Source organism: Bufo gargarizans, chromosome 2 (assembly GCF_014858855.1).
Source record: "Bufo gargarizans isolate SCDJY-AF-19 chromosome 2, ASM1485885v1, whole genome shotgun sequence".
Taxonomy (NCBI): domain Eukaryota; kingdom Metazoa; phylum Chordata; class Amphibia; order Anura; family Bufonidae; genus Bufo; species Bufo gargarizans.
In genome coordinates, this window is record NC_058081.1 from 269,357,130 (window position 1) to 269,377,902 (window position 20,773).

Consider the following 20,773-nt stretch of genomic DNA (forward strand, 5'->3'; position numbering starts at 1 on the left):
TAGTTTTAACCACCATTGTTTGTGCTCATTTAGTATTTCACATTAAGAGTTAGCTTTATCATATGTGTTTTAACAATGAGTTAGTAAAAGTTAAGTTTTAATATCTGAGATAGGATAGGAAATTAGCCTATTTAAGCCAAGTGATAGTGCTTTGAAATTCCTTTCCTGTAATGACCGGCGTCACACACAGGGAGGAAAACAGGGAAATCCCTGCCCAAGGGAGAGGGAAAGGTGGTGACCCCTAACTCACCTTGCGGCTGGCACCTGACTGCCCTGATGTCCCTAGACGGGTTCCTCACCCGTGCGGCGATCACGTGCCTAAACCCTGGCTTTCCCTGAAATGAGCCCTAGATAGTGAACGGGCCGGTGGGATCGCTAGTCCGCACCACTGCACTAAGAGGGAAACACCAGGGAGAGGACAGACAAATACAAACAAACACAAACACCCAGGTGGGCGACCACAGCAGTCCACAAAGGTCCAACAGGGATCCGGAGGGTAGCGTTCTGAAACAACCATCCGAGAATGCAGCAACACAGCTCCAGTGGGTCAGAATAGATGTCCAGGCAGGAAGCTCTATCTCTGGCAACCAGAGAAGTGTGAGAGAGGAATATAAGGAGGTTTGGGAGTGCTGGACAAGGAACAGCTGAGGAGAAGGAGCTACGGATCCCTGAGTGAGCCAAAAGGGTTTGCAAAGCAAACCCAGAAAGCTACCATAAGGAAAACAGCCCTATCTTAAATAGAGCGTGCAGCCAACCGCTGCGGCTTCCTGACCCCAGGTATAACGGAGTCAGGCGTGGTTCTCGATACACTCGTGACAGTACCCCCCTCTCTACGAGGGCCTCCGGACACTCAGGACCAGGTCTCTCAGGATGAGAGGCATGAAAAACCCGAACTAACCTGTCGGCGTTTACCTCAGACGCAGGAACCCACATTCTTTCCTCGGGACCGTAACCTCTCCAATGCACCAGATATTGAAGAGAGCGGCGGACCCGACGAGAATTAACAATTTTGGATATCTGAAATTCTAGATTACCATCCACGACAACAGGAGGGGGGGCAGCGGTGATGGTTCTAGAGGTGGAACATATTTTTTGAGTAACGACTTATGAAAAACATTATGAATTTTAAAAGTCTGAGGTAACTCCAGGCGAAAAGCCACGGGGTTGATGATGGCTACAATTTTGTAAGGACCAATAAACCTAGGACCCAGTTTCCAAGAGGGAACCTTCAACTTAATATTCCTAGTAGACAACCACACATAGTCATTCACTCCTAGGTCCGGACCTGGCGACCGTCTCTTATCAGCCATGCATTTGTATTTACCTCCCATATTTTTCAAGTTAGCTTGCACCTTCTGCCATACCGATGAAAGAGATGACGAAAAACGTTCCTCTTCGGGAACCCCAGAAGACCCCCCCTCTTTGAAAGTACAGAATTGGGGATGAAAACCATATGCACCAAGAAATGGTGACTTGCCAGTGGATTCCTGACGACGATTATTTATGGCAAACTCAGCTAACGGTAAATATGATGACCACAACTCTTGGTTTTCAGACACAAAACATCTTAGATATGTCTCAAGGTTTTGGTTGGTACGCTCAGTCTGTCCATTCGACTGAGGATGGAAAGCTGAGGAAAAGGACAAGTGTACCCCCAAACGGGAACAAAAAGCTTTCCAAAATTTAGAAATAAACTGGGTACCCCGATCCGAAACAACATCGGAGGGGACCCCGTGAAGCTTCACGATTTCACTGACGAATACCTGAGCAAGAGTCTTAGCATTAGGTAGTGCGGGTAACGCAATGAAGTGTACCATTTTGCTAAACCTGTCCACTACTACCAAAATAAGAGTTTTACCCGCAGACAAAGGTAAGTCAGTGATAAAATCCATTGACAGATGTGTCCACGGTCTATTGGGAATGACGAGTGGTAATAGAGACCCTGCAGGACGTGTATGTGAAACTTTTGCGCGCGCACAGGTAGAACAAGAAGACACAAAATCTAATACATCCTGACGCAACCTTGGCCACCAAAAACGACGAGACAATAGCTCCAAGGTTGCTTTACTACCCGGGTGCCCAGCAAGTGCCGAATTATGATGTTCCTTTAATAATTCGAAACGTAGGTTCAACGGTACAAACAATTTCTCTGAGGGGCAAGAGACCGGGGCGTCCCCCTGGGCCTCTAGCACCTTCCCCTCCAAAACAGAGTGTACCGCAGAGACAACCACTCCTCTTTGTAGAATGGGCACCGGATCACTCACAGTACCCCCTCCAGGGAAACAACGAGATAGTGCATCAGCCTTGGTGTTCTTTGCCCCAGGACGATAGGTAATCACAAAGTTAAACCTGGTAAAAAAATAGCGACCACCTAGCCTGTCTAGGGGTGAGACGCTTAGCTGATTCGAGGTACAGGAGATTTTTGTGGTCCGTAATCACAGTGACGGGGTGGACTGCCCCCTCTAAGAAGTGACGCCACTCCTCAAACGCAAGTTTAATAGCTAATAGTTCCCTATTGCCAATATCGTAGTTCTTTTCTGCTGCAGATAGTTTTTTAGAAAAGAAAGCACAAGGACGCCATTTGCCAGGAGACGGACCCTGAGACAGCACAGCCCCCACTCCCACCTCTGACGCATCGACTTCAATAAAAGGCTTAGAGACATCAGGTTGGACTAGTACAGGTGCGAGGTAAACCTCTCTTTTAGAGAGGAAAAAGCAACTTTAGCGGCGTCAGACCATTTAGAAAAATCAGTCCCTTTCCTAGTCATATCAGTAAGCGGTTTTACAATAAGTGAATAATCTTTAATGAATTTCCTATAGAAATTCGCGAAGCCCAAGAACCGTTGTAGTGCTTTGAGGTTCTCAGGAAGATCCCAATCTAAAATTGCCTGGACCTTCCTAGGATCCATACGGAAACCTGACGCAGATAAAAAATAACCCAGGAATTGTATCTCCCGAACGGCGAAGACACATTTTTCAATCTTAGCATATAATTCATTCGTCCGTAGGACCTGCAGTACTTGTCTGACATGCACCTCATGTGTTTTCAGATCAGACGAATAAATTAAAATATCATCTAGGTATATTACCACAAACCTGACGATTAGATGACTAAAAATGTCATTAACGAAATGTTGAAAGACGGCAGGAGCATTGGTCAGACCGAAAGGCATAACTAGATTTTCATAATGCCCCTCAGGGGTGTTAAACGCTGTCTTCCACTCATCCCCCTCCTTAATGCGAATCAGATTGTAGGCCCCCCTAAGATCAAGTTTGGAGAACCACCTAGCACCCGCAATCTGATTAAACAGGTCAGGAATGAGAGGAAGAGGGTATGGGTCTCGGATGGTTATCTGATTTAATTCGCGAAAATCTAAGCAAGGACGCAGGCCCCCATCTTTCTTTTTAACGAACAAAAACCCTGCAGCCACGGGTGAAGAAGAGGGTCTGATGTGTCCCTTAGCCAAGCTCTCGTAGATATAATCTTTCATGGCTTGTCTCTCTGGACCCGAAAGATTATATAACCTGGTCTTGGGTAATTTTGCGGGAATAAGGTTAACCGGGCAATCATAAGGACGATAAGGTGGTAACTTCTGACAACCTTTTTCAGAAAAAACATCCTCAAAATCCGAAATAAATGTAGGTAGGGTAGTTATGGAGGCGACTAAGCAATTGCTATTTAAGCAATTTTCTCTGCACTGCTCACTCCACTCCAATATCTCCCTGGCCTGCCAATCCACCACTGGATTGTGCGCTACCAACCAGGGAAGGCCCAGCACCACCGGAGTGGGAAGCCCCTCCAGAACATAACCTGAAAGCATCTCGTTATGGTGGTCCCCTACCCGAAGGTGTAAATTATGAACGATGTGGGTGAGGTTTCTCTGAGACAGGGGAGCAGAATCAATAGCGAATATGGGAATGGGTCTCTGTAACATACAGAGAGACAAACCCAAAGAGCGGGCAAAATTGGCATCTATCAAATTTACCCCTGCTCCACTGTCTAGAAAGAAAGAAATAGTCTCCGTCTTATCACCAAAAATAATAACCGCTGGCAACACAAATTGCGATGTACGTATGGAGGAGACGTATACCCCCCGGCTGACATCCTCCACACAGCCTGGGGTTAGTAGTTTTTCCGACGGTCTTTTGTTTCTGAGGAAAGAAGGACAGACATTAATGAAATGACCCCTCTCCCCACAAGAAAAACAAACCCCACGCCTACGGCGAGCCTCAGGAGGACGGACCTGACGAGTAGTTTCTCCTAGCTGCATAGGCTCGTCTAAGTCCGTACAGACTAACTGCTGCTTGGGAGGGGTTACCAATTTCTCCGGTTCTTTCAACCTGTCCCTAAGGCGTCTCTCTATACGGATAGAAAGGGACATAACCGCATCAAGGGAAATGGGGGTCTCATATAATGCAAGCGCATCCTTAACCCTTTCGGATAACCCAGAGCAGAACTGACTCCTGAGAGCCGGGTCGTTCCATTGGGTATCCGTAGCCCACCTACGGAATTCAGAGCAATAATCCTCTACCGGCCGCTCTCCTTGTAAGAGTCTCCGTAATCTTGATTCAGCCAGTGCTACTCAGTCAGGGTCGTCATATATGAGACCCAAGGCCCCGAAAAACTCATCCACTGACCGAAGAGCCTGGGAATCAGTAGGTAAAGAGAACGCCCAGGACTGCGGGTCCCCCTGCAGCAGGGAAATAACAACCCCCACCCGCTGATCTTCATTACCAGAGGAGTAAGGGCGCAGTTTAAAGTATAACTTACAGGCCTCACGGAATGTCAAAAACTTGTCCCTTCCCCCAGAAAATCTGTCAGGGAGAGGGACCTTGGGTTCCGCAACAACCTGGTTACCAGTAGCAACCGCTGGGCTTGCGGTCAGTTGTAATTGCTGCTGTTGCTGGAGGACCGACGGCTTCAATCCTACCACCTCCAAAGACAGGCCATGAAATTGTTTGGACAGAGCAGCAATTTGATCCATACTGGATTCTAAGTAGGTAAAAAATTTTTTTTTTTTACCTACACAAAATAAGGGCCAGAGATAATGTAATGACCGGCGTCACACACAGGGAGGAAAACAGGGAAAGCCCTGCCCAAGGGAGAGGGAAAGGTGGTGACCCCTAACTCACCTTGCGGCTGGCACCTGACTGCCCTGACGTCCCTAGACGGGTTCCTCACCCGTGCGGCGATCACATGCCTAAACCCTGGCTTTCCCTGAAATGAGCGCTAGATAGTGAACGGGCCGGTGGGATCGCTAGTCCGCACCACTGCACTAAGAGGGAAACACCAGGGAGAGGACAGACAAATACAAACAAACACAAACACCCAGGTGGGCGACCACAGCAGTCCACAAAGGTCCAACAGGGATCCGGAGGGTAGCGTTCTGAAACAACCATCCGAGAACGCAGCAACACAGCTCCAGTGGGTCAGAATAGATGTCCAGGCAGGAAGCTCTATCTCTGGCAACCAGAGAAGTGTGAGAGAGGAATATAAGGAGGTTTGGGAGTGCTGGACAAGGAACAGCTGAGGAGAAGGAGCTACGGATCCCTGAGTGAGCCAAAAGGGTTTGCAAAGCAAACCCAGAAAGCTACCATAAGGAAAACAGCCCTATCTTAAATAGAGCGTGCAGCCAACCGCTGCGACTTCCTGACCCCAGGTATAACGGAGTCAGGCGTGGTTCTCAATACCCTCGTGACATTTCCCAGATAAGGGTCGCCATTAATTTTGGCCTCTAAAACAATAGGGACGAGGGCCTGCTGCTGATCTGACCATCAAAAACATTAGGGGTGAGGGTCTGCTGCTGAGATGACCTTCGAAAAAATTATGGTTGAGGGTCTGCTGCTGAGCTGACTCTCTAAAACATTAGGGGCGAGGGCCTGCTGCTGATCTGACCATGGAAAAAATTATGGTTGAGGGTCTGCTGCTGAGCTGACCATCTGAAACATTAGGGGTGAGGGTCTGCTGCTGAGCTGACCATCTAAAACATTAGGGGTGAGTGCCTGCTGCTGATCTGACCATCTAAAACCTGCTGCTGAGCTGACCATCTAAAACATTAGGGGCGAGGGCCTGCTGCTGATCTGACAATGGAAAAAAATATGGGCGAGGGCCTGCTACTGAGCTGACCATCTAAAACATTAGGGGTGAGGGTCTGCTGCTGAGCTGACTCTTTAAAACATTACGGGCGAGTGCCTGCTGCTCAGCTGACCATAGAAAGAATTATGGTTGAGGGCCTGCTGCTGAGCTAACCATGGAAAAAAATATGGTTGAGGGCCTGCTGCTGAGCTGACCATCGAAAAAATTATGGTTGAGGGACTGCTGCTGAGCTGACCCTCTAAACCATTAGGAGCGAGGGCAGCCTAATAAGTATGTTAATGTGAGAAAAGGAAGATTGAACCATATACCCTTTTTTGTGGTGGAAGGGGTGCATGGGAATACAGTGTATTCAATAGACCATAAAAGCCACATTTAAAGCGCCTTTATGATCAGCCGCTTTCATCTGGTGGAGTAGAGAAGTCAAGAGCAATCCAGGCCTTGTCTATTTTTATAAGAGTAAACCTGACAGCATTTTCAGTTGACAGTCGGATGTGCTTATCAGTTATTATGCCCCCAGCAGCACTAAATACCCGCTCTGACAAAACGCTGGCGGCAAGGCAGGCCAGCACCTCCATGGCGTAGAGTGCCAGTTCGTGCCATGTGTCCAGCTTGGACACCCAATAGTTGTTAAGCACAGAGGGATCATTGAGGACACTGATACGGTCTGCTACGTACTCCTTCACCATTTTCCAAAACTTTTCTCTCTTTGTGACACTAGGCCACGCATCAGGGTGAGGTTGCTGGCGGGTGTCATGAAACTGTCCCAGGCCTTGAAGAGTGTTGTCTTGCCTCTGTTGGAACTTCTGTGTGTTCCCCTCGTCTCTCCCCTCCTCGGTTGCCCAAGGAACTATGTACTCTGCTGCCAGCGTTGTCAGCTGGAAATTTTTGGAGCAATTTATTCACAAGGACCTTCTGGTGTTGCACCATTTTGCTCGTCCTCTCCACCACAGGAATGAGAGATGAGCAGTCCTCTTTGTAGTGGGGGTCGACAAGGGTGAACAACCAGTAATCTGTGTTGGCCAAAATGCGTATATAACACGAGGGTCACGGCAGCATAACATAAAGTCAGCCATGTATGCCAGAGTCCAAACAGACAAGACTTCGCTGTCCTCATCAGGAGGATGACTCTCAATCTCCTCATCCTCTTCCTCCTCATTGGCCCATCCACGCTGAACAGATGGAATAAACCTGCTGTGGGTACTACCCTCTGTAGCGGAGGCAACCGTCTCCTGCTCCTCCTCCTCCTCATCATCTTATCTGGGCTGAGAAGACGAATGGAGGGTGGTCTGGCTATCACCCTGTGTACTGTCTTCCCCCATTTCCACCTCTTCCACATGCAAAGCGTCCTCCTTCATTGTGAGCAGTGAGCGTTTCAGTAGACAAAGAAGTGGGATGGTTACACTGATAATAGCGGCATCACCGCTCACCATCTGTGTTGATTCCTCAAAGTTGCATAAAACCTCACAGAGGTCAGACATCCATGCCCACTCGTCGATTGTGGTAACGACCATGTTGTAGCTGGTATTCCACTACTGCCCTCTGCTGCTCACAAAGCCTGGCCAACATGTGGAACATAGAGTTCCAGCGCGTGCTCACGTCGTAAAACAGTTGGTGAGCTGGCAATTGCAAGCGCTGCTGCAGCGTTGCCAGACCGGCGGCAGCTGTAGATGACCATCGGAAATGGGCACACAGGCTGCGCACCTTCACCAGTAGCTCAGGCAAATTGGGGTAGGTTTTGAGAAACCGCTGAACACCTAAATTGTACACCCGGGCTAGGCATGGTATGTGTATGAGCTTGCCGAGCTTCAAAGCCGCCACCAAGTTACGGCAATTATCCTACAACCATGCCTGGTTCTAGGCTGAGTGGCGAGAGAGAGTCTGGTCCCTTAGACTAATCCACAGCTCTGCGGCGGTGTGCTGTTTGTCACCTAAACATATTAGTTTCAGCACGGCCTATGGAGGAGGAGAAGGGGGGATTGCAGCCACTAATGTAGGTGGTGGTAGAAATCCTGATGGAAGTAGGGCCCGCAATCGTTGGTAGCACCTGTGCCATCCCAGGTTACAACTCGCTACCGGCCTCCACAACGTTCACCCAATGTGCCATCAGGGAAATGTAGCATCCCTGGCCATCAGGCTGCGGAAAGCCTCAGTGTCCACAAGCCTAAATGGCAACATTTCCAGGGCCAGCAATTTGGAAAGGTGCGCATTTAGTGCTGTGGCCTATGGGTGGGTGGCTGGGTATTTGCGCTTGTGTTCTAATGCCTGGGGTATGGACATCTGTACGCTGCACCGGGACTCAGAAGTGGATGTGTTAGCTGATGGTGCTTGCAAAGGTCTAGGTGCAGGGCGGGAGGCATCCGGGCCTCCGTCTTGGACAGGGGATTGGCCAGCATGTAACACAGGGGAAGAGGAGGCAGTGGTGTGACCTGCAGACACTGATTGTGGACCCAGGCGTTCGGCCCACCTATTAGTATGCTTTAATGCCATGTGGTGGATCATGCTGGTGGTGGTGAGGTTGCTAGTGTTCACACCCCTGCTCATTTTGGTACGGCACAGGTTGCAAATGACAATTCTTTTATCGTCTGCACTTTCCTCAAAAAATTGCCAGACTGCGGAACACCTACCTCTTGGCAAGGGAGATTGCTGCAAGGGGGTGCTTCAGAGAACAGTTGCGGGCCTGTTTGGTGTGGCCCGCCTTCTCCCTTTTGCCACCCCACTGCCCCTTCCAGCCTGTTGTGGTGTCCTGCGTCGCCCTGCAAACTGGGACATGAAGCTAGGTATTGTGGATGAGTGTTTCTTGTGCTCTTGCAGCAGGCAGTGTTAGCGCGCCTAGAGCCACGGCCTCTGCGTGCACCATCAGCAGCACGGCCACTTCCCCGTCCCTTACTGTTCGCCTTCTGCATATTAAATGGTATATATGCTTGCAAGTATGTCACACGTACACTAGTGCAGGTTTTGTAAGTGTATGCGCAAATAAATTAAACTGAATGTCACTGATATTTAGGATGGGCAAATGTTATATAGGAGATGTAGCGCAGTTAATATTGCTGTGACCAGCGGCTAAAAAAAATGACAGGGAATGTCACAGCTATTTGGGATGCGCAAACGTTATACAGGAGATGTAGCGCAGGTAACGTCGCTGCTGTCACCAGCGGCTAATAAAAATTACAGGGAATATCACTTATATTTATGATGCGCAAACGTTATACAGGAGATGTAGCGCAGGTAATGTTGCTGCTGTCACCAGCGGCTAATAAAAAATTACAGGGAATGTCACAGCTATTTGGGATGCACAAACAGGAGATCTAGCACAGGTAATGTAACTGTCCGCAGCGGACACCATCTACGGAAAAAGTACACTGGATGTCACAGATATTTTTTGTATGCACACACGTTAAACAGGAGATGTAGCGCAGATAATGTCGCTGTCCGCAGCATCTACGGAAAAAGTACAATGGATGTCACAGATATATTTAGTATGCGTAAACGTTATACAGGAGATGTAGCGCAGGTAATGTCACTTTCCGCAGCGCACACAGTCTACAGAAAAAGTACACTGGATGTCACAGATATTTTTGGGCTGCGCACACGTTACACAGGAGATGTAGTGCAGATAATGTCGCTGTCTGCAGCGGCCAAGCAATTGCATGCTATTAAGCGCAGGTTGCGCTAAAAAATATATATTGCTGCCAGATACAACAATAGTCATTAAAAAGACTTTTGGGTCTCTAATCGTATCCAATTTAGCGCAAGTAGTGCTAAAAATATATATTGCTGCCAGACACAACAATAGTCCTTAAAAGGACTTTTAGGTCTCTAAATATTGCGTGCAATTTAGCACAGGTTGCACTAATAATATATATTGCTGCCAGATACAACAATAGTCCTTAAAAAGACTTTTGGGTCTCTAATCGTATCCAATTTAGCGCAGGTTGCGCTAAAAATATATATTGATGCCAGACACAACAATAGTCCTTAAAAGGACTTTTGGGTCTCTAAATATTGTGCGCAATTTAGCACAGGTTGCGTTAATAATATATATTGCTGCCAGATACAACAATAGTCCTTAAAAAGACTTTTGGGTCTCTAATCGTATCCAATTTAGCGCAGGTTACGCTAAAAATATATATTGATGCCAGACACAACAATAGTCCTTAAAAGGACTTTTGGGTCTCTAAATATTGTGCGCAATTTAGCACAGGTTGCGTTAATAATATATATTGCTGCCAGATACAACAATAGTCCTTAAAAAGACTTTTGGGTCTCTAATCGTATCCAATTTAGCGCAGGTTGCGCTAAAAATATATATTGCTGCCAGACACAACAATAGTCCTTAAAAGGACTTTTGGGTCTCTAACACCAACCCTGCCTAACAAAAAAATGCAATTCCATTCCCTACACTATCTGTCCCTTATACAGCACAGCTCTCCCTGACTAAGATTGGCCAAACCAAGTGTCCCGCCAGCCAATCATTGTAATGCCAGTAACCAACATGGCTACGGCATTACAGTGAATGACAGTACTTACCTGCATGCCTATTGGCTGCTACGCAGCCAACAAAAGTGCGGGGAGGAGACTTGAGCATTGCGCTTGAGCACACGCCGTATTTGGCCAAACACCGCGATGTGCCGATTATCGTGATGCTCGAGCCGAACTGGTGTTCGGCCGAGCATGCTCGATCAACACTAATGCCAAGTGCTCCTTCTTTCACCCACCATCTTCAGCTGGTACTGGTATTGCCACCCACCTCCCCACTCTGTCACCGGGTCCCTCTGTGGTCTCCTGATGCTGCTGCCACCTCCACACTATGTCACCTTGTCACTCTGTGGTCTCCTGATGCTGCTGCCACCTCCAGACTGTCACCTTGCCACTCAGTGGTCTCCTGATGCTGCTGCCACCTCCACACTATGTCATCCTGCCACTTTGTGGTCTCCTGATGCTGCTGCCACCTCCACACTATGTCACCTTGCCACTCTGTGGTCTCCTGATGCTGCTGCTGCCACCTCCACAATGTCATTGTTCCACCCTGTGGCCTCCTCCTCATGCTGCTGCCACCTCCACACTGTCATTGTGCGATCCTGTGGCCCCCTCCTGATGCTGCTGCCCTCAACTCCACACTCTGTCATTGTGCCACTCTGTGGCCTCCTGATGATGCTGCTGCCACCTCCACACTCTGTCATTGTGCCACTCTGTGGCCTCCTCATGCTGCTGCTGCTACCTCAACACTATGTCATTTTGTCACTCTGGCCTCCTCATGGTGCTGCTGCAACCTCCACATTGTCATTTTGCCACCCTGTGGCCTCCTCCTGATGCTGCTGCTGCCGCCACCTCTACACTCTGTCATTGTGCCACTCTGTGGCCTCCTGATGCTGCTGCTTCCGCCTCCACACTGTCATTGTGCCACTCTGTGGCCTCCTCCTGATGCTGCTGCCACATCCAGACTCTATTATTGGGCCAAGAAAGTCCAGCTAACCCAATCATCCAAAACACCCACGCGTTTCGAACAAAAGTTCTTAATCTTAACCTTAAGTTAAGATTAAGAACTTTTGTTCGAAACACGTCAAGTTTGCTACACTTGTGGGTGGATATCCTGTCTATTTTGTCTACTGCCTGAATAAAAGACGAAGATTTTAGCTACCAAAAATCGTGAGTGCTGGAACTTCTTTTGCTTTCATCTGTTATTGGGCCACTCTGTGGTCTCCTCATGCTGCTTTCACCTCCCCACTATGTCATAGGGCTACTCTGTGTACTTCTCATCCTGTTCCCACCCTCCCCACTTCATGACTGGGCCACTATTTAGCCTTTCGGCCTGGCTGTCATCATTTATTTGACCCTTCTTCTAATCTGTCAGAAGGAAGGAAAAATGAGACACAACTGATCCTGTCTATATAACAGCTGTAAGGCCTGCATGACATAGTCCCTATTTTGCATCAGAATTGGCTTATGATTTGGTAGCCAAAAGCAGGAGTGGGTACAAAACACAGAAGACATGCAAATATTCCATTCACATGTCATCTCTGTTTTGGATCCACTCCTGTTTTTTTGGGCTTTAGCTCATGGATTACTGACCAAATGCTGACCAAGTGAAGGCAGATGCTCTACAGACAGGATCTGTTTTTTTGGGGGTTATTGACATTTCTGAGGAAGGGCAAAATAATCAGTGACGTTAACACAAACTAAGGCTCCATTCACACGTCCGCAACATGTTTTGCGGATCCACAGAGCCGTGGATCCGCAAAACGCGGACAGCGGCAATGTGTGTTCCGCATTTTGCGGATGTAAAATATGCCTATTCTTGTCCGCAATTGCGGACAAGAATAGGACATGTTCTATTTTTTTCGGGAACGGATTTGCGGACCCGAAAGTGCAGGTCCGCAATTCCGTGTCCGGGCAGCACATCGTGCTGCCCCATAGGAATGAATGGGTCCACAATTTCGTTCCGCAAATTGCGGAACGAAATTGCGGACGTGCGAATGGAGCCTTACTGCTGACACCCACTCCACTGCAGAGTCTGCCCCCCCCCCCCCCCCCCCGTATAGATGCACCACTGCATATGGGGTTGAGCCCTTCCTGCTTTTTAATACCATGCCAATTTATATTTTGTATAAGAGCGACACCTGTCATCTACATTTCATACTGACTCACAGTATTGTTTCACTACCACAGCAGACTCCCTATGGTTGTTGCTGCAAGGCACAGTGTTCTATACCACTATAAAGGCATTCTGCAGTCAGAAAATAGCAATTTTTTAACGTTATTCACCACGAATAAATTCGGATCAAACCAAATTTGTTCGAAACATTTGCCGAACTGACCAAATCAAATTTTTGAGAATTTCGCTCATCTTTACCGCAAACTACACAGAGAATGGATTATTTTGTCCGCTGTATAGTTTCCAGTGCTAGTGGCTGCCCGAAACAGCTGACTGGTGGAAGTGCCGGGTGTCAGACCCTCACCAATCTGATATTGATGACCTATCCTGGTTAGATTAGGAAAAAAGAGGTCTGACTATAGTGTTCTTCATTGGGGTTACCGAGCAGAATGATCACTACTCATCTCTGTTATCTAGAATCTCTGGAAACATTTACATAAATGGGTGAATGATATAAACCACTCTTGTTTTATTCTTTAATTTTATAAGCAGCTGATTTTCATATGTTAGGCGAACAAGTCCTAAAGCTGCGTACCTTCAATAGGCCACAGCCAACCATGTAAAGTTGTATAGCATAGGACACTCAAAGACGAAAATCACTGAAAAAATATCCTATTAAAACATAGCTTTTAATATAATATATGAAATCACCGTATAAGGCAAAGACACTGAAGGAATGAAAATGTATATTGATCGCTGCCCTGTGCACTTTAGTATTAATCACTGTTGCCCAGGGGTGTCCACACATCTCATAGGGCCCAACAGCAAAATTTTGTATTGGTTTCCTGCCCCACCGAGTTTGCTAGTACACATGTGTGAAACGCTCCCAGGGAACACAGAACGGAAAGCACAACACCCCAGATTTCTGATTAATTTTTGAGTTTTTATTTATTGAGCCCAATATTTAAGAAAATAAAATTGTAATAAAAGAGGCACCTTCGGCCACGCCCACTTTACCTGACTTGAACAGGTGTTTAAAAGGACAACTGGCATGAATGCACTGATAAATTTCCCCCATATAACTCGAAATCTCTACTTCCTCTTAGATAATATACAGTACAGACCAAAAGTTTGGACACACCTTCTCATTCAAAGAGTTTTCTTTATTTTCATGACTATGAAAATTGTAGATTCACACTGAAGGCATCAAAACTATGAATCAACACATGTAGAATTATATACTTAACAAAAAAGTGTGAAACAACTGAAAATATGTCATATTCTAGGTTCTTCAAAGTAGCCACCTTTTGCTTTGATTACTGCTTTGCACACTCTTGGCATTCTCTTGATGAGCTTCAAGAGGTAGTCACCTGAAATGGTTTTCACTTCACAGGTGTGCCCTGTCAGGTTTAATAAGTGGGATTTCTTGCCTTATAAATGGGGTTGGGACCATCAGTTGCCTTGTGGGAAAAGTCAGGTGGATACACAGCTGATAGTCCTACTGAATAGACTGTTAGAATTTGTATTATGGCAAGAAAAAAGCAGCTAAGTAAAGAAAAACGAGTGACCATCATTACTTTAAGAAATTAAGGTCAGTCAGTCCGAAAAATTGGGAAAACTTTGAAAGTGTCCCCCAAGTAAAGTCATAAAAACCATCAAGCGCTACAAAGAAACTGGCTCACATGCGGACCGCCCCAGGAAAGGAAGACCAAGAGTCACCTCTGCTGCGGAGGATAAGTTAATCCGAGTCACCAGCCTCAGAAATCGCAGGTTAACAGCAGCTCAGATTAGACACCAGGTCAATGCCACACAGAGTTCTAGCAGCAGACACATCTCTCGAACAACTGTTAAGAGGAGACTGTGTCAATCAGGCCTTCTTGGTAGAATATCTGCTGGGAAACCACTGCTAAGGACAGGCAACAAGCAGAAGAGACTTGTTTGGGCTAAAGAACACAAGGAATTAGACCAGTGGAAATCTGTGCTTTGGTCTGATGTGTCCAAATTTGAGATCTTTGGTTCCAACCACCGTGTCTTTGTGCGACGCAGAAAAGGTGAACGGATGGACTCTACATGCCTGGTTCCCACCGTGAAGCATGGAGGAGGAGGTGTGATGGAGTGGGGGTGCTTTTCTGGTAACACTGTTGGGGATTTATTCAAAATTGAAGGCATACTGAACCAGCATGGCTACCACAGCATCTTGCAGTGGCATGCTATTCCATCCGGTTTGCGTTTAGTTGGACCATTATTTATTTTTCAACAGGACAATGACCCCAAACACACCTCCAGGCTGTGTAAGGGCTATTTGACCATGAAGGAGAGTGATGGAGTGCTGCACCAGATGACCTGGACTCCACAGTCACCGGACCTGAACCCAATCGAGATGGTTTGGGGTGAGCTGGACCGCAGAGTGAAGGCAAAAGGGCCAACAAGTGCTAAGCATCTCTGGGAACTCCTTCCGGACTGTGGAAAGACCATTTCAGGTGACTACCTCTTGAAGCTCATCAAGAGAATGCCAAGAGTGTGCAAAGCAGTAATCAAAGCAAAAGGTGGTTACTTTGAAGAACCTAGAATATGACATATTTTCAGTTGTTTCATACTTTTTTGATAAGTATATAATTCCACATGTGTTAATTTATGGTTTTGATGCCTTCAGTGTGAATCTACAATTTTCATAGTCATGAAAATAAAGAAAACTCTTTGAATGAGAAGGTGTGTCCAAACTTTTGGTCTGTACTGTATTTCAAAACTGGCTGCCTGCCGCCACCACTAGAGGGAGCTCATTGCATAGAAATGCATACAGTTAAAGTGGCAGCTGCATGAAAATGTTGGGGAGAGAGGAAGTTCAGCGCAGGAGCCCTTCTCTCCCTGAACCCCACAGCAGTTGCATGGGTTGCCTCCATTAAATGTACATAACTGCTGTTGCCTTGTATGGTGTTTGATCCTATTATATTAAAAGTCATGTTTTAATAGTATATTTGTTCAGTGATTTCTTTACATTGACTTTCAAAGCCATTTCGTTATCTGCTATGTGTAGAAATAATAGTGTATAGTATAGGATCCCATACTGTATAGTATGCCATACTGTATCTAGTCTTTTTAACATGGACCAACATACCTGTTTCTCAAATTAATTTCTTCTACGGATTGCAGACATTCACATAACTCAGGCAGAAGATCATGTACTGCCAAGACTGATCCGAGATTTTCCCTATAGCCAGCTCTGTAGTAAAGGTTACGTCTTAATGCTTTTATTTGTGCAGAATTGGAAGGATAAACCTGTAAAGTATAGAATGTGACAGTGATTACCATTTTAATAATAATATTAATGTATTGCTGACATCTTTCATAATGTACATCACAACCATATCCAGCTTTGAGTAGAACACCTTAAACGGGCTACTTAAAGGGAACCAGTCATCAACTTCATGCTGCCCATACTAACGGCATAATAAAGTAGAGACAGGTGAGTTGATTTCAGCGGTCTGTCATTTAATAGTTAAAAGTAAGTGGTTGCTCAGAACCAACATCACAATCATTGCAGACTGGGCCTGGAAAAGAGTCATGGCCACCTGAGAAGAGTCATGGTTATTCATAAATTCCAGCCCTTCCTGCCCACCTGCTGATGACTGACAGTCTCCTACCAAGTTTTCTCCCTTTCTGTCTAGGAGAGAACTGCCAATCATCAGCAGGTGGGTGAGAGTGCAGGAGATTATGAATAATTCTGACTCTTCTCAGGTAGATCTGACTCTTTTCAAGGTCTGTGCTACAATGATTATGATGCAGGTTCTCAGCAACCACTTACTTTTAGCTCATAAATAACACACCGCTGAAATCAGCATTTCTGTCACTATTTTCTGCTGCCCACAGTGAGGTCAGCATAAAGTTGAGGACAGGTTCTCTTTAAGTATATCCTTTGCACCTTACAGAGGTATATCTGACAATCTGGTTGCTAGGGATACAAAGTATTTTTAATGGATCTTCAAATTGCACTTTCCAAGCACCTAATCTTTTTAAAAGGGATCCTATTACCATGAAAATGAAGTGAAGTCTGCAGGCAGCATGTTATAAAGCAGGAGGAGCTGAGCAGATAGATGTATCATTTTGTGGGAAAAGATTCAGTATAACTTGTAATTTATAGAACTTTTTCTACCTAGTAGTCCAGTTATAGACAGTTACGGTATCTCTTCTCTGTATGCACAGTCATAAAGGGATGGCTGTCAACCATTACAAATGCCCACTAGACACCAGAAGAGAAATAGCAGAGATTTAAATGAATAAGATGCAAGTTTTACAGAATATTTTCCTGCAAAGCTATATATCAATCTTCTTAGCTCCTCCTGCTCTACAAGATACTCCCTATAGATCAGACTTCATATTTAATGTGACAGGTTCCCTTTAAACTACTCTTGTATCAAGGCAGGCTGTCTTACCTTGTGACCACAGTGGTGAATGGTGATCCCTAAATGTATGTATGGCAAATGATTCCTGAGGCCGTTGATTGGCAGCTTCGGTTATGTGCTAGTAGGTCACGTCATTGGTGTTGGAATGTGTGCACAGATCAGGGCTGGATCAGATCAACAGAAGATGTAATTTGTTTAGGTTTTTTTTCTCTTCATTTTATTACATTTTCTGCTAGAAATTTTTAAGGCTACTCTCAGACAATCTCATTAAAACCCAATGGTTGGTTAATTTTTGGTAGAGTTCCTGATTTTTTTTTTCCATTTTAAGGGGACAGCATTTACATATATTATTGGCCAATATATGTTATGATATACTAATATGTTAGTGGGAAGGACATGTTTAGGTACACCGCATGATACATATTCAGTCTGGGTTTAGTTATAGGTGAGTCAGGAATTATAGCGGTAGTGTGTTGTGACTGGCCAGGCCTTGCTGTCATTCATTACATAATTAGTTTTGTTCTTCTGCCCTGTCTTCATCATTTAGCTGACAGATATGTGGGATATCATCATAAAATGAATGGCAGTGTTGCCTGAGCTCTCTGTTTTCAATCACTGCCATCATCATCCAAGCATTTTCTAATAATGTACTGATGATTGTGTCTGTGAGCTGGTGCAGAGTTCAGCATCACTCCACAAGTTTCCTGTTAATAACAGTGTTCTAAATATGTTCTTTTTGGAGATTCATTTGAAAAATCATTCAATGGGTGATGTACGCTACTAAATCTATCCTGTCACTTTTTTAATAATATGAAGTATTAATGAAGCCCACATGGTTGTTGATTTGGAGCTTCTCAAATTTTTTATTTATTTGATAAGAAAATACATACATATGTTCATATCACCAGTTTGTGTTTTTGATCTGAGGTAGAAATTGATTGCGTAGCAATGCATTTTTATTTTCATATAATCTAAACAAATAGATGGGACTCCTACTGTACCTTTAAAATCCCATCTACATCTTTATGTCAAACAGGAGAGCAGCTATAAAGGACATTACATGGAGAGCCCATTAAAGGGGTTTTCAGAGATTTTGATACTGAAAAAATATCCTCAGGATAGGTCATCAGTATCTGATCGGTGGGGGTCCAACACCTGGGACCCCCACCAATCAGCTGTTGAAGTGAATTGGACTGAGCGCAATACCAAGCATAGCTGCTACACAATGTATGGTGTTGTGCTTGGTAAGCTGCGAGAAGGTGGTGGCTCTCACAGGAGAACCAATGCCTTCTAAAATAGCTGATCGGGGGGGTCCAAGTTGTCAGACCCTGACCGATCGGATACTGAAGACCTGAAGGATCCTTACGATAGGTCATCAGTATAAAAATCTCAGAAAACCCATTTAATTTAAATGAGAACTATGCAATTATTTATTTAGACCATGGTGGCACTTCTGGGAAATTATACTCTTGCTGGTGGATTCCCTCACAGATGCTGCTAATCACTGGGGGTCCTATAGAGCCACTTCATGTCAAGCAACTCTTTTAACAAAATGAAATCGTCCACATCGGACAAGCCCAGTTTCATGTATTTTACACACTGAGCTATCCAGAATCCTACTCTGTACCGATGAGGGAAAAGCACCCCTAAACAGCTGTCTACTTCACTATCCCACCCGAAGCAGAGCCTCTCTATGCGCCCACTGTCAAATCAATTGGATAGAGATGTGCTTATTAAAGAGACATTTTTCCACTGTGAGGTAAGGAACAATTCTTTTTCTTGTCCTCCTTAAAAGGTTTGCTGCTTTACATATAATTGTCACAGGTTAAGGGCAAGGGAAAACACCAAATACACACCACAACGAATAGACAACAATCTAGGCCTCAAAAGCTAAGGAAGAGGGATGGTGACCTAGGCCTTTCCCTAACTCCTGCCAGTATTAGCAGATCCTAATGGTGGAAATACTCATACACCGGATACCTAAAGCCCTACTAAAACTGATGAGCCCTAGGATAGGTAGCAGGGGATGAGACAGCTGGTTCCTTCCAGAATGAAGGAACCTGCGTCTCCCTGAGGCCTAGAAACAACACACTCCAGATAATAAGAAACAGCGAAGGCAACAAGTACTTAGCTTAGAGATGTATAGAGAAGCAGGAGATCCAAGACAAACCAGCACTAGCAACTCCAAGCAGAAACTATCAACCGCATGGTCAGCAGTGTGCGCTGAATCTAAATAGAGCCTCATCACTGATAACGAGCAGCACCTGAGGAGAGGTGAGATCCTGCCAAACAACAGCGTACAAATAGGAAAACAGAGAGACCTGTCAGATAGCCTCACGTGCAGCAAGTCTATCCAATCTTCTCACCTCTCTCACAGGAGGGACCGTGACAATAATCTTGTCAAATGCCTTATAAACCTAAAATATTGTTAACTTACAGATCTTTATTATACTGTACATCCTCCACCATTTTAACTCTTCCTGAAGCCATAACACCTTGTTAGACAAATCTTCTGTCCCAACTGCAAACTGCTCCTATCCTTCATCCTGCTTTAACCCCCAGATGTGCAGCTCCAGGATGTGTAGGAAAGTAGAACAGACACAGGGGGCCAGATTTATCATTAGCTCAAGTCAGAATAATGGAGTGAAAAAGTAAAAAAAAATTGTGCAATCGCTTAAACTGCGCAAAAATCTCCCTTTTTTGGGGGCTCTGCACTATGCTCTGCAGTTTTCTGAAAGTGGGCGTGTTTTCTTATATAAATGAATCTCTAGACAGATTTACTATTGCGATTTAAAAAGTCGCAAAAAAGTCAGAAAAAAATGCGCAATTTCACTCCAGTGAGGACCATGCTTATCTTATGTGACTTTTTAATAGAACATGCGACTTTTTCGTAAAGACGTGCAACTTTTGTAAAGCTGCTTACTGACAGATAAACTGCTACTGTCAAACCACATTTATTACAGTCTTAAAGGGCCGGTCATAAATCTGACTTGGCTAAAACTGACTTTAGCCATATGTGAAAGTGGAGTGAGCTGTCAGAGTAATGATAAATCTGGCCCAGGGTGTTTTGATGGGAGTAGGTGATGGACAGGTCGAATCACATGCCATTCTATCAGCAGCTTTTGCTGGGTCCTCCTCCTCTTATGATGTACGGAGAATTGCCCTGCCTGCATTAATGAATAATATGTGGGATGTCCGCTAAAGCTACTGCAAACACACTGGTTACTGGTCTCACAGTGGGGGGGTCACACAGCAGGGGCTCACAATGGATCAGAAACCCCTGCATTATATCATATGGTGTCGTTTTTGGCGTGACTGCACCAAGCACTCCCTGCTGGTGTCACTACTCTGGACCTTTAATTGAAATAGTGTAAACGAAGAAGAAAAAATTTATCTTGTTATGTGGTGCTGTCATCAAGGATGGATTCACATAAAGTACATTTAGTGCAGGGTTTATTGTTGAAATTAGTAATTTATTTCGAGATTGTACTGATCTCTTCTTCAGACTATGCAGTATAATACATATTATTGTCACGTTCGGGTGTGGGAGGGAAACACTACACCGAACATAAGAGGAAAAGGGGTGAGGGAATAAAGCCTAAAAACTAAAGAAAGGAAATGGACACCTCCTAGTAAAACCCAAATCAAAGTCCTGACTAACTACCAGTATGAACAGACCCCAGA

General features: G+C 45.3%; 1 protein-coding gene across 1 annotated transcript in view; it reads right to left on the bottom strand.

Annotated features, from left to right (window-relative positions):
- Positions 1 to 20,773, bottom strand: part of CPED1 (cadherin like and PC-esterase domain containing 1) — a 475,576-nt gene that overhangs the window by 268,869 nt on the left and 185,934 nt on the right. The window contains exon 14 of the mRNA XM_044277190.1: positions 15,805 to 15,965. Coding sequence (XP_044133125.1) covers positions 15,805 to 15,965 — 161 coding nt within the window. The remainder of the gene's footprint in view (positions 1 to 15,804; positions 15,966 to 20,773) is intronic.